This window comes from Dermochelys coriacea, chromosome 3 (genome assembly GCF_009764565.3).
Source record: "Dermochelys coriacea isolate rDerCor1 chromosome 3, rDerCor1.pri.v4, whole genome shotgun sequence".
Taxonomy (NCBI): Eukaryota; Metazoa; Chordata; order Testudines; family Dermochelyidae; genus Dermochelys; species Dermochelys coriacea.
The window spans coordinates 58,567,866-58,581,260 of NC_050070.1; the positions used below are offsets into that span (position 1 = coordinate 58,567,866).

Genomic DNA, 13,395 nt, shown 5'->3' on the forward strand with positions numbered 1-13,395 from the left:
TTATTTATCATAAAAAGAACCTAAAACTAAGTTATGTATTTATGTGTATTTTCTATATTACTACTGCCACCTAGTGCACAAAACATAGCATGGTACTTTTTAAATTAAAATGGAGATTTGCAATTTTATGGCTCCATTAGAAGAGAATCCTGGATGTCTGTGCTGCATGAGCCCACTGAAGTCCATACTGGTGGCAGATAGGAGAGCAAGCTTTAATTGGATGAAAGGTCATCAGAAAGTAACTGATACTTATCAGCCTAGTCTTATCAGATCAGGTCAATTTTATGTATGTACTTTGATAAAATTAACAGAGGCTGCAATAGCAGATAAAATCGGGCAAGACTAGAGCTGTGTGAATTATATGTAATGAATAAGTTATTCAAATTGAACATTTTTTTCTTTTGATGAACTGATCCTGACTTCTGCATGTATTCATTATCTGTAATTGTGTAAACAGATGATTTGACCAACTTTCAGCCTGTGGGTGTTTGTCAGCTGTTTAGTTTGACTGTCCACTATCAGAATTGGTCACTTAAGTCACATGGTATTGTTTCTGCTGCCTCAGGGGTGACAAACCTTTTAAGACAGGAGAATAATGAACAACAAAAAAGTGAATAATAAATACTGATGTTTGGGCACAAATACCCTCATTCAAATGCAAATATAGGTCTTCATGTGGAGAACAGCCATTCCCCAATCATCTGAGTGACCAAAAATCCATTTGCATGAATATTTGCAAATAGGAAATAAGGGTGGGTATAAGTGAACCAAACCACCATTTGAATTCAAAGGGACATCTGCAAATACTTTCTGGTCTTCAAAAAGAAAAAAGGAGTACTTGTGGCACCTTAGAGACTAACAAATTTATTTGAGCATAAGCTTTCGTGAGCTACAGCTCACTACATCGGATGCTCTGTAGCTCATGAAAGCCTATGCTCAAATAAATTTGTTAGTCTCTAAGGTGCCACAAGTACTCCTTTTCTTTTTGCGAATACAGATTAACATGGCTGCTACTCTTGATTTCTGGTCTTCAAGCAACTCTATGTGTAATTAGTCAAAATAGTCTGAGCTTTACAAAACCATCAGATACCAAGGAGAAACCAATGAAGTGAGCTGTAGCTCAGGAAAGCTTATGCTCAAATAAATTTGTTAGTCTCTAAGGCGCCACAAGTACTCCTTTTCTTTTTGCGAATACAGACTAACACGGCTGCTACTCAAACAAGGAGGAACAAGAGATTATGAATTCTGTAGTGGGATTCAGACATTATATTATCTGTAAGTACACTCTAATGGAACAGCTTGCTATTACAAGACATTACTTTAGATAGTCAGTTTCAAATGATGACCCCATATGTTCCTCAAAAGTGTTAGCTTCAGAACATTTTGATGCAGTATTTTGTCATAGCTCTTTCCAATGGGCTTTTTACAATAGGCAACTTCTGGAGCATGCACCCAAATCACAAGTTTCTGGATTTATGTGAGTTTTGCCAATGTACCCATATGCCACAACACTTGGATACTGAAAAGATGGCAGGCAGTTGTAAAAAAGTTAAAACGTATACTCTGCTGATACAGTTGGAAACTACGAATACTTCCTTGTCCTCTTTACCACAGATAGATGCGGTTGCATAAAAGGATGAAGACGTCTTTTTAGCTTGAAAAAGACATCATACATATCTTGTTAAGGAGTCTTAGGGAAAGCAGAGAATTTCTTTTTAAAATGCGTCATTTCTGGATTTTTCATTTTGAGTTTTGCTGGCCTGGATTTCAAAATGTCCTGTCAGAATTTTTACCCCTTCCTCAGCTTCGTTAATTAGCTGTTTTCTCTCTAATTTACAGGCACATACAAAAATTGCAACAATTACAGATTTTCTTGGGCCTGGGTGACTAAAATCAGCCAGGTTCCGCAACCTGGAAAATACCAAGATTAGTCTGTGACAATCACTTCATAACATATTATAAAGTGCACTGAATTACAGATAGTAATTTACGAGTCTACGGGCTTATCTACACTTACAGCACTGCAGCGTCGCAGCTTAGCTTAGTGAAGATGCTACTGTGGAAGTACATAAAGGGAATTTGGATGCAGGCCTCTGAAATGAGCAGAAGTCAGGCTAACTCTAGCTTTAATAACGTGAGATTTGTAGAAGTGGGGATTGTGCGAAGTGAGTGGGAAAAGAACTGTGAGAGAAGCTGTTGTGACCTTGTATTAGATAAGAACAGAATGTAGATTACAAGAGAAATTGGTGAGAAAAATAAGATATCATGAAGGAATATGTATAAACAATATGCAGCTGTTGCTCATTATTGTCTGTAATAAAGGTATAAATGCTTGCTCCAATTGTTTATCTTTAGAGAGACCTGCCTAGGTGGGGGAAACCCTGTGTCCTAGTGCACTCTCTCCCTCTGTTCAATTGCTTGAGAAAATAAAGTGTATCTGACCTGCTGCACCCAACCTAAGAGTGAGAACTGTGTTTTTCTGTCACACTACCTATGGACACTCCACCTTCCCGAGAGGCAATAGCTATGTCGATGGGAGAGGCCCTCCCATCAACATAGTGCTGTCTAACCAGGAGTTCGGTTAGTGAAACTGCATAACTCAGGGGTGTGGATTTTGCATACGCAGGAGCAACGTAGTTATACTGACGCAAGTTCATACTGTAGACCAGGGTTAAGGGCATGTCTTCACTAGTGAGCTCTCCCAGCGCTATAAAAACCCCCCACCTCCATGAGGGGAACAGTTCCCAGTGCTGGTGCACTGTCTACACTGGCACTGTACAGGACTGAAACTTGCAGCACCCAAGGGGGTGTTTTTTCACAGCTCTGAGTGAGAAAATTACAGTGCTGTAAAGTGCCAGTGTAGACAAGCCCTTAGTCTCACTGACTTTTAATGACTCCCTCAGTCACTTAGGTGACTTTGAAAATTTCACCCTTTGATGCGAGCACTGTAAAAGAAATTTCTACTCCAGCGGAATCTGTTTTTCTGAGAAATCAGAAGACAAAAGTTGCTTTAAATAGATATGTTCATCTTTGCTTGTTAGAGGACAACATAGTGGAACGGTAAACTTTTTTCCCCAGAAGATATTTCAGTGCAGATCAGTGGAAAAAAACCAGCAGGTTTATTATTTAGAAAAAAAGGTCTGACATTTAATTTCTTCAGTCATGTATATATAATGTATCCTCAACAGCGCGGCAGACAACTGTTTAGAAGATTTCTAAACTTAAAATGTGCCAAAACCACTTCTTAACCCATCTGTTGCTGGGACAATAAGCACATCCAGTAGTTGGAGGAATTTGTAAAAACATTTGCAGCTCACCATTTTAGAGCAGAGTCAGAATTTAAAATAGGAAGAGGGATTTTTATTTTAAAACTAGACAGAAAAAGATAAGGCAAACCAAGCTAAAATGGCCAATGTATGATTAGTGCATATCAAACCAGTCAAACTAAAGACACAAAGGTCCAAAGGAACCATAGTAAATAGTACAATACTGATATTTTGTCCAGCAAACACATACATACATTTTGGTAAAGCTGCTGCATGCGTCCTGCAACTCTCGGAAATCACCATGATTACCAGCACTGAGGAACAGCACCCCACCCCAAACACACATATACTTGGACTGACAGCAGACCATCTGTAAGGAGTCAAACTCCTGATACCTACGGTATCCCTAACTAGGCACCATTAAGTGTTCTAAACTGAAGAAAAAGCATGCACATTATTCACCTAATTTACCTACCTATTAGGGTAAATGTTTTGCGCACACACACAGTGGACAAGTTCTGTTTTTCCCTTAAGTAATCAGCAATTTGACCAGACATGATTATACACAGCCAACATCCAAAATAAGGCAGTGCAGATAACAATCCATTCTGGAGAGGAGAAAAAAGGTGGTTAAATTAAAATACTGAAACAAACATAAAATATTCTGAAAAAGCACTTGTGCTGCAGTGCTTAAGAAGATACTTAGCTCTACTAAATACATCAAGTGAACCAACAGGATAGCCATCTGTTCTTTCATAAGACAATCAGATATCTGGTGATAAGGTAGGCAGGTCATTACATTTTTTACACAATTTTATTACATTTTAGAACGTATCAGGGCATGAATACTGCTCAGAGGCCACCACATAAAGTCAGTCTGATAAATATTCCGTTTAACGAAAATGGGCTTGGAAATAATTGTCAGATGAAAGCCAACAATTCAATTTAAAGGACAAAAGAAAAAAAAAGTAGAAAAACTCTATATAATCAGGTTAACATACACCAAATGGCCAAGTAACAATTCTTAAGGCTAACAAAAATTTTGAAAGTGATATTAAACCTCATGGTTCAGAGTTTAATCCAATATCTAACTATTAGAGATCCAGTTGAGACCTAATGTAGGCGGGTCAGATTATCCCAAATCTGCAAATTGTGGGGTTTTTTATCCAGTATGGCAATTCCTACATCCCTACATGCCCTTACAGTGTTGCCACTAAACCAACTGCAACACACAGATACTGACTTCCACAGAAGCAGGATTAGGTCCTTAGTATGCCCTTGTACTATTCCAAGTGGTTCATCTGATGTAGGAAATCTAAACTTCTGAACTGTGTTATATGGGTCCCAAATTAACCCAACCTTTTTGCCTTTTCATTTAACTTGACAGCTGATTATCTGTAGTGGCAGGGTAATTTGCAAGTATCTGACCTACTTAAAGAAGTGTTTGGATGTCCACTGGATGGGGTACATCTCTTAGCATAAAAATATTGTTATATTACTCATTAAATGTAAAATAAACCAGGGAACAAGAAAAACTTCTGTATGACATTTAATTTTAAATCAGAGCTTATTGCTATATTTGAAAACTAAAGCACAAGTCTCATCCCAACAAGATTCCTCCAAATCAACACTCAAAGATGGTGCCCATTGTTTTTTAAACTTCTGCTTTTAAGAGCAGCAATAAGTAAAAACACCTAAAATCAAGAGATAGTCTCAGCAATAAAGATCCCCCTTTGAAATGCCTTTCAAATATCTAATCAGTATTTTAACAAATTCCCTTTTAATTAGTCGGACAACTAATCTGATACTGGAATAGTGTTGACACTATGTGGCAGCTTTGCATTTTAAATGTTAATGTAATTCCCAACTGAAAGTGTGGCAATAGGCTAAAACGACACTCTGATGCAAGTGATTTAAAAAAAAAAAAAAGTCAAAACATGTGGCAGTCTGAAGTCAATTTGCGTTAAAAATGCCAGGGATACAGGAAAGCTGCACTCAACACAATAAAACTTACTAACATTTAAGCAACAGTTTTATACAAAGTAGCAAAATTCAAGGCTGTGGTGGCAGACACCTCTGTCATGGGCTTGTTTGAACAGCTTCTGAGTCCTCTGATCCAACCGCCTGTGTTAAATAGGAAGGACACTAAGCTATGCTTTCCAAGCTCTTATTTAACTCTAAAAAAAGAAAAGGAGTACTTGTGGCACCTTAGAGACTAAAATTTATTTGAGCATAAGCTTTCGTGAGCTACAGCTCACTTCATCGGATGCATCGGAGGCCTTGTGGAGTACATCCACAAGTACTCCTTTTCTTTTTGCGAATACAGACTAACACGGCTGCTACTCTGAAACCTTATTTAACTCTGAGCACTTCTGAATTTGTTCCCTGCCTACTTCTCCTGGCAAACTATTTCAACAGTGATGCTGGAACTTTCTTCTTAATATAAGCATCACAGTCAAGTGGCTTGGGCACCTGCCTAGGAATCAGGACACCTGGGTGCTGAGCTCAGTCACTGACCTACTGCATGAATATGGGCAAGCCGCTTCACCTGTTTCCTTGGTCTGTCTCATCTGTTTAGATTCTGAGAGAGATTTTTCAAAGGTGCTTGGCTCCCACTTGTGGCTTTGAAAATTTTCCCTCTGTAAACAAAGTAGGCCTCAATCACAGTTGGAACCTTTAGGTGCTACAGTAATACAAAAAAATGAAATCTAAATCAGGGGTTCTCAACCTTTTTCTTTCTGAGGCCCCCCACAACATGCTATAAAAACTCATTTTCTGCATATAAAAGCCAGGGCCGATGTTAGGGGGTAGCAAGTAGGGCAATTGCATGGCGCCACATGCCACAGGGGGCCCCGCAAAACTAAGCTGCTCAGGCTTTGCCTTCAGCCCCAGATGACGGGACTCAGGACCCTGGGCTTCAATGAAATGCGGTGGGGGTTTGACTTTCTACCCTGGGTTCCAGCAAGTCTAACACTGGCCCTGCCTGGCAGCCCCCAAGGGGTCCTGGACCCCTGGTTGAGAACCACTGATCTAAATTATATTTTCCTTTTGTTCAACTTCAGCCAGTCAATCTTGTTTTAAGATGTGTCTAATGCTGTTTTCCCTCTCATATAACCCTCATTTAGGTATTTACACAGCATAAGCATGTTTCCCCCTTTCAGGATAAATAATTTCAATTACTTTATCATTTTATCTTATGTCCTGTCATTATATTCCTGAATTATGCTACTTTTTGGACTTCAACTGGGCTGTAGCACAACTAAATCCTACATTGCAACAATGGTTTGTATTCTACTTCTCCTGAGAAGAAGGAAAAAAGGAAAAGGAATACTATGTTTTAAAAGGGATCCCATCAGATTAAAAAAAAGTTACCTAGATTTCAAAGAAAAGAGTTAAAACTAATTTAAGATTGTAAGAACAGCCATACTGGGTCAGACTAATGGTCCACCTAGCTTTGTATCTCGTCTTCCAACAGTGGTCAATGCCAGGTGCTTCAGAAGGAATGAACAGTTTCAAATTTAATAATTTTATTAAGATGATGTTGAAGTAAAAAAACGGTACAGAGTTTAAGCATAAAAGTTTCTGGTTATCAGGGAATAAAGTATAGATTATCAAGGGGTGCGAAATTAGGTTTAGGAATGGGTGGCGTTAGGAATATATAATCTGCAATCTCCCCGATTGGGGGTAAAAGTTTAATGGGTCAAAGTACAGACATTGAGATATGGGGGTATGCTGTCCATATAATGGCTATGTTCAGGTGTGGAGTATAATGAGTGGATACGATGATGAGGATGGATTTACCCTCATTTGGTAGGATTTAATGTTCAGCGAGTTTATGGTTCCAGTTCATATGGTCCAATGGAAAAAGTCTCTCAGTCCTTTTCCCATAGTTGATGCACGATGTCATACCGGCTCACGCCTCCTGGTACTGTTGGTGACTGGTGATGTGTTCGATGTAGATGTCCCTAGACCATTGGATGGTGTCCGAGACCATGAGGCGCCGCATGAGCCGTGCGTAGCGTCGACTGATCTCACAGGTCCGCAGGTTGGAGGGGACTCTGCCGATCCGTTTCTTTGTTGCATCATGGAGGGCCGTTTGCTGCGATGATCCTTACCATGGCGTTGGGACACGTCAGCAGGCGGAAGGCATGGGTGATCACCCCAATGTCATACAGGTCACCCATGCGGTGTCACACAGGCACCCATGCATGCCTGTGGGCGATGTAGACCAGCTCATTGCTGGCTCTCTGGGGAAGGAACAGCCACTTCACCAGCTGCTGGACGATCTTGTCTGCCTTGTTGAGGGTTACCTTCGCCACAGCGGATCCCCTTAGGACGAACGAGATGTGGGGGATCAGGAAGGCGTTTATCTTCTGCCATGGTGCTAGAAGGGAGGCGTCAATCTTGGCGGCATCCTGCAAGATCTCCTGGATGGTGTCCTTGGGTGTCTGCTGGACATGGAAACCCATTGGCATGCTGAGGTGCTGGTACGCCTGCCCCTCTGCCAGGGGGATGACGGGCTTGCCCTGGATCGGGAACCCTGTCGTCTGCACCGAGTCCCTTTTTGCTATACCTGCACACCAACCTCCCCTCCCTTTTCTTTTTTTTGGTTTTACCACTTCTCTCCTTTTTTTTTTGTTGCCAGGTGGAATACCCATCAACCCCTCTTCCACACACACCTACACATCTGCCACCTAACCAAACCAAAAAAAACCCAATCCCACCTCAAAGAGAAACGGAGTATGCTGGGGAAACTATGAAACTGACTGCACATAAAGCACTAACAAATACACAACAAAAATAAGCTCAAAAGAATTCAGAGAATGTATTTTCCCACCTAATCTTTCAATTAGAGTAATCTTAGACGTTCTAGTAACAGGTAAAAAATTCCAACAGAAAAAGGGATTTGGTAGTAGGTGCCTAGGGCCCTACCAAATTCACAGTTCATTTTGGTCAATTTCACAGTCATAGGATTTTAAAAATCATAAATTTCATGATTTCAGCTATTTAAACCCAAAATTTCACAGTGTTGTAATTGTAGGATCCTGACCCAAAAAAAGAGATGTTATGGGGTCCACAAGGTTATTGTAGTGGGGGTTGAGGTACTGCTGCTGGCGGCAGCGTTGCCTTCAGAGCTGGGTAGCTGGAGAGCGGCGACTGCTGGCCAGTAGCCCAGCTCTGAAGACCGTGCAGAAATAAGGGTGGCAATACCGCAACACCCTGAAATACCCTTGCGGCCTCCTTGCATCTCCCTTTTGGGTCAGGATCCCCAACTTGAGAAACATTGGTCTCCCCTGAGAAATCTGTATAGTATAGGGTAAAAGCACACAAGAGACTAGATTTCACAGGGGAGGGGGGATGACCAGATTCCATGGTCTGTGACGTCGTTTTTCATAGCCATGAATTTAGAAGGGCCCTAGAGATGCCCCTTTAACCAAGTCGCTTGGCACAGAAAATATTACAGTGTAGATAGGATCTCAGATGTAACTATTTAGTCCCGGAGATAAACGTTTTATTAGCTGATACTTCACTATTTTTAACTGCACTTGTAGCCTCCTCTTTTTCCTCAAATTCATGTCACTTTCAGTACACTGATTCTTCCTTCCTCTGTCAGGGCTAAGAAATCATGAGAAGTATTTATTTAGGAATTCTATTTGCTTCCCTTCCCTGTTCCACTGTGCTCCTACGTTGTCCTTTTCTTAAAAAAAACCAAACCAAAACAAAAAAAATTCTTTGACAGAATGCAAACAAAAACAAAAAGAACAGTGGAGAGAGTGTGCAATTAAGCAACGTTAGTAGCTATGGAATGATTTAATGGACATCAGCAGGAAAAATTCAGTGTGTGGAGACTAGCGATGACATGTCAATGACAATCTTGGGTAGAATCCAAGCTTCCCGACTGAGTACCCTGTTCTAAACACTAGACCGTATCACCACTCTACTACACAGAGGAAAACTAAGTCAAGAACTATAACAGGAAATGGATTGGAATATTTTGGTTTTAGCTCACCTCTTGTGCATCAAACCGCAAAATCTCCTTCATATATGTAGGCAATAGTGTGAGAAGAGTGTAGAAAGTCCAGTTATAAGAAAAGTGTGCCACAACAATAGCCCAGAGTGGAAGGGATTTCAGCATGGGTTCCCATGGTACAGACTTCTGAGTAGAAAGCTGGGAAAATGGAGGGAAATAATCAGGACAACTCCTAGGAATATTTATTCTAGACATTTTGACCCTTACCTAAATCTGATTATTTTGCATTCTGAAGAGCACATTCAAAGTCAGCCCAAATCCTTAGATGTGTGTTCTTTATTGCTAATTATAGTAACTGAACTAAACAAAACTTGACAAATTAGGAAGCAAACGGAAAGTCAGAAATCTATTATGGAGTCAATTATTATGCCATATTTTTTGCCTTTTTATTTAAAAAGCTATTGCAGCTGAAACTCTACTGAAACCAATAATAAAAAAGTGGGTTTATTCCCTCAATTACTTTGGAATGTAGGTATAACATTATCTGATTAAACTATAACCACAGATTGTTGCTACCACTGTTATACAATTGCAACAAATCTTGTACAAAACATGGCATGTAAGCTGTCTATGGAGACATTATGATTCACTGAATAGGATTATGCTATTTGTATGCATGTATCATTTTTGTAGCTGAAGTTAGGAATATTAACTATGTACCTGTATTTCTAAGGTGTTTGCTTCTGGGTAAAACCAATAAGGTGTTTAGCCAGCACACTGTGAAGGAACTATTCAAGTAGAATGGCCATTAAAGAACACTTAACTTACAATAGAAGACGTCTATTTACTCTTAATGGACTTTCCCCGCTACCACTAAGCGGGGGGGGGGAGGGGGGGAGAGGAGAGGGATAGCTCAGTGGTTTGAGCATTGGCCTGCTAAACCCACGGTTGTGAGTTCAATCCTTGAGGGGGCCATTTAGGGATCTGGGGCAAAAATTGGGAATTGGTCCTGCTCTGAGCTGGGGGTTGGACTAGATGACCTCCTGAGGTCCCTTCCAACCTTGATATTCTATGATAAGAAGTCATGCATGGACATGTAACTTGCTCATGTGACTCCAAACTCCATCTTTTACCTGTAATTTTCCACAGTAAGAACAACAAGATTCTCTTTCCTTGAGAGAAGATATAAAAGGTGCTGGAAACATCTCCATTTTGCCCCTTTCCTGCTCAAGCCTCTGGACTATGGACTTATACAAATGGGAACATTCTAACCAAGGGACTGAGGTCCTTCCAATGATTTGGAAGCAACCAGAGACTTGACTTAAGCCAGCAGTTTATACTATCACTGCTATAAGCCTGAACCAAGAACTTCGAAATTATTGTATGTATTTGATTCCTTTAACCAATTTTAACTCTCACCTTTCCTTCTTTTTATAAATAAACCTTTAGATTTTAGATACTAAAGGATTGGCAAAAGTGTGATTATTGGTTAAGATCTGAGTTGTATATTGACCTGGGTGCCTGGCTGGTCCTTTGGGATCAGAAGAACCTTTTATTTGATTAAACTGGTTTTAAGTCATCTTTAAGTTTAGTGTTTTTGGTGGTGATACAAGGATTGGCATGCGTAAGGAAACTGCTTTTCTGACTTCTTGTTAGCCAGTGTGGTGAAATAGAAGTTTACTTTTGTTGCTGGTTTGGTATATCTTATGGGAGAATAACTACCAGTTTTGGGGTGTGTCTGCCCTATTTCTCAGCAGTTTGTCCTGAATTTGGTATTCTCAGTTTTGACCCATGAAGGCATGGCAAAACTCTTATTTTTTTCCCTGTGTTCAGGCTTCATTGAAAAAGCACTAAAAACATATAGGACAAGAAAAAATGTTCCTCTATTTGGTATGTTGCAAACGGACAATGATTTCAAGTAGTTTTGGAATCAGAATTTTTTTCTGAAAGTTTGTCCTCCTGCAACAACTTAATTACTCCCTCCTTACTACTATCAACAATTAGGGACTTAAAATCACTCCTCAAACACATGTGAACAGAATCTCTCCTATTCTGAGATCTTGAGCATTGAGAGCACCATAGACTCTCAACAGATAATGCTTGTATGTCTTGTAGTTAATAATCATTTGAGTCCACTCATGTTCTGAATTATGTAAGTGTTCCTGTATGCACGCAAATCACTTATCAAAATGTGACATTATATGCCAACAGGCCAAACGAAGTTTTTTTTAAAAATTCCAAACATTGTGATTCCCACATCTCAGTTTTATGATTTGCAAATAAGAGCTCAACTTTTTTTTTTTAAACTCCATACTTTAGTATGAAGTATTTTGTCAAAGTATCTTTTATGCAAAATTAGACACAGACGCAAAATCAATTTCTAGAGTCTGCATTTCCCAATTACTCTCCTTTAATTATGTTGTAGGAGCAGCAGTGATCTGTATGACTATGTTTTGTATAACCTCTATGCTCAAAAGGTCTGTTACATTCCCCCCACTTTTGTCTCCTCTCCCTCTTTGAATACCTGTGAAGTGGCTTTTCCTCCTCCCCCTCTCTCCTGAAATGCTTGTGGGATAAATGGGCTGCTTCAGAAGAGCTCCAAGGTAGACAAGGTGTCTGGGACTCTAATTAGGCAGTGATCACACGCCCATTGCATGGACACTGCCTAAGGTGGAGCATGACCAACAGGATGCGGCCAAGTCATCTCTAGTTGCAGGCCATGAGGAGCAGGTCCTTAAAAGAGGAAGTGGCCATGTGCTCAAGAGTGCACTCATAAGCTCGTACCTCCCGTGAAGGCCCTTCGCCCGGACCGCCTGGCGAGTAGTCCACTGTGTTGCATTCCATCATGCCTTGGGAAGACTTACCTTCATCACACCATCCATTGCTGCACTGTGGAACACTTACCTTGAAGGATCCTGACATCTCCAGTTTTGTGCCTGTCCTGGGAGCGTGAGTATGAGAGTGTGAGTGTGACCCCCCCCCACCCTTTTATTTTGAGCTTAGCTATCAGAATAATAAACGTGCTGCTTTCTGCCAAACCCTAGTGGGTCATTAGTCCTCCCTAAGTTTACTAGCTGGCCCAATTTTGGGTAACAAATTATACATACCCTACACTGTCCAGGCAGAAAAAGGTATGTTGTAATGCAAATCAATGCATTAACAGGAGACCCACGTTGCTAGAAAATTTGGATGGCACGCACCCGTGTATGTGGTCATACTGCATTCACCTTTTGGGGATATTTAAAAAATTAACATGCATTCATATTACTTTTTGATTAAACATATTCAAGGGTAAACTTGCTTTTTTTTTTTGTTTCTTCTTCCAGGTATCTCTCTTTTCATGACTAATGATTGTTTCTCACTGATCTAACAGTCCAATATCTTAACATCCTTTGTTTTATTTGACTTTTTAAATTTTTATTAACGTTTATTCAGTTGCTTCAGATTAAGAATGTTGATCTAAACATCAATTTTTCTTTCAACGTTATGGCAGGTCTTGAAAAGCTGCATCAAAGCTACATACCTGATCTTTGAGGGAAGAAAGAATATATTCCCTTTCAGTGGGAGAGATTCTTCTGTGAGTTTCTGGAGTATCATTCGCCAACCCGATCCAGAAGAGGAACCAGAATACTCCAAGTGCACCTTCCATTGAAAATAAATAAAAGCTGCACATTAAATTGAAGAAAGCCCTCAGGTACTACACAGATACAAACACTCAGAACCACAAAGCGGGGAAATGATTCTCAAGCAAATAAAAATGGTATTAGACTATCTGGGCCAAACTCTACCCTCATACCAACAGTCCCTCAGCTGTAGGTGAGGACAGAGAATGGACCTTAACATTTAGTGTGATCAAAGATTCATATGAATGACCTAGTATGGAGACATCTTCAAAGTGACCTTATTTGCAATAATGGTAAATAATGAATCTGTCAGTCCACTACATGGAACAGCTACAGGACAAGGTATCTGGATGACACAGGAAGGAAGTAACATATACATAAGAAATTTTAATCTAAAAAATACAGAAGATGCACAGTTATGAAAAGCCCAAGTGATAGTATACCTATTTTTTAAATATAAAAATAGTAAACTTGGGTTGTGTTAAAAAATGTTATTTAACAACAGTAATAAAAACTACATTATAAACTATGGAAA

At 39.9% G+C, this 13,395-nt stretch overlaps 1 protein-coding gene and 1 long non-coding RNA gene across 6 annotated transcripts in view; both read right to left on the minus strand.

Moving 5' to 3' along the window:
- SLC17A5 (solute carrier family 17 member 5) overlaps nucleotides 1-13,395 on the minus strand; it is a 42,140-nt gene that overhangs the window by 10,113 nt on the left and 18,632 nt on the right. For 4 of the 5 annotated variants that reach the window (XR_005292115.2, XM_038396699.2, XM_043510512.1 and 1 more), the window contains exons 6-8: nucleotides 12,761-12,879; nucleotides 9,277-9,435; nucleotides 3,742-3,874 (exon numbers count right to left, since the gene is read on the minus strand). Coding sequence is in view for 4 of the 5 variants with exons in the window: in XM_038396699.2 (XP_038252627.1) it covers nucleotides 3,742-3,874; nucleotides 9,277-9,435; nucleotides 12,761-12,879 (411 nt within the window). In the remaining variant the exon portion in view is untranslated. Of the gene's footprint in view, nucleotides 1-3,741; nucleotides 3,875-7,196; nucleotides 7,718-9,276; nucleotides 9,436-12,760; nucleotides 12,880-13,395 lie in introns of those variants that run through there. The other variant, XM_038396702.2, reaches the window with a different exon arrangement.
- Nucleotides 5,189-5,775, minus strand: LOC122459276. Its single transcript, XR_006279840.1, has 2 exons — nucleotides 5,618-5,775; nucleotides 5,189-5,432 (listed from the first exon to the last, which is right to left on the minus strand). It is a non-coding gene; the product is annotated as an uncharacterized LOC122459276 (long non-coding RNA).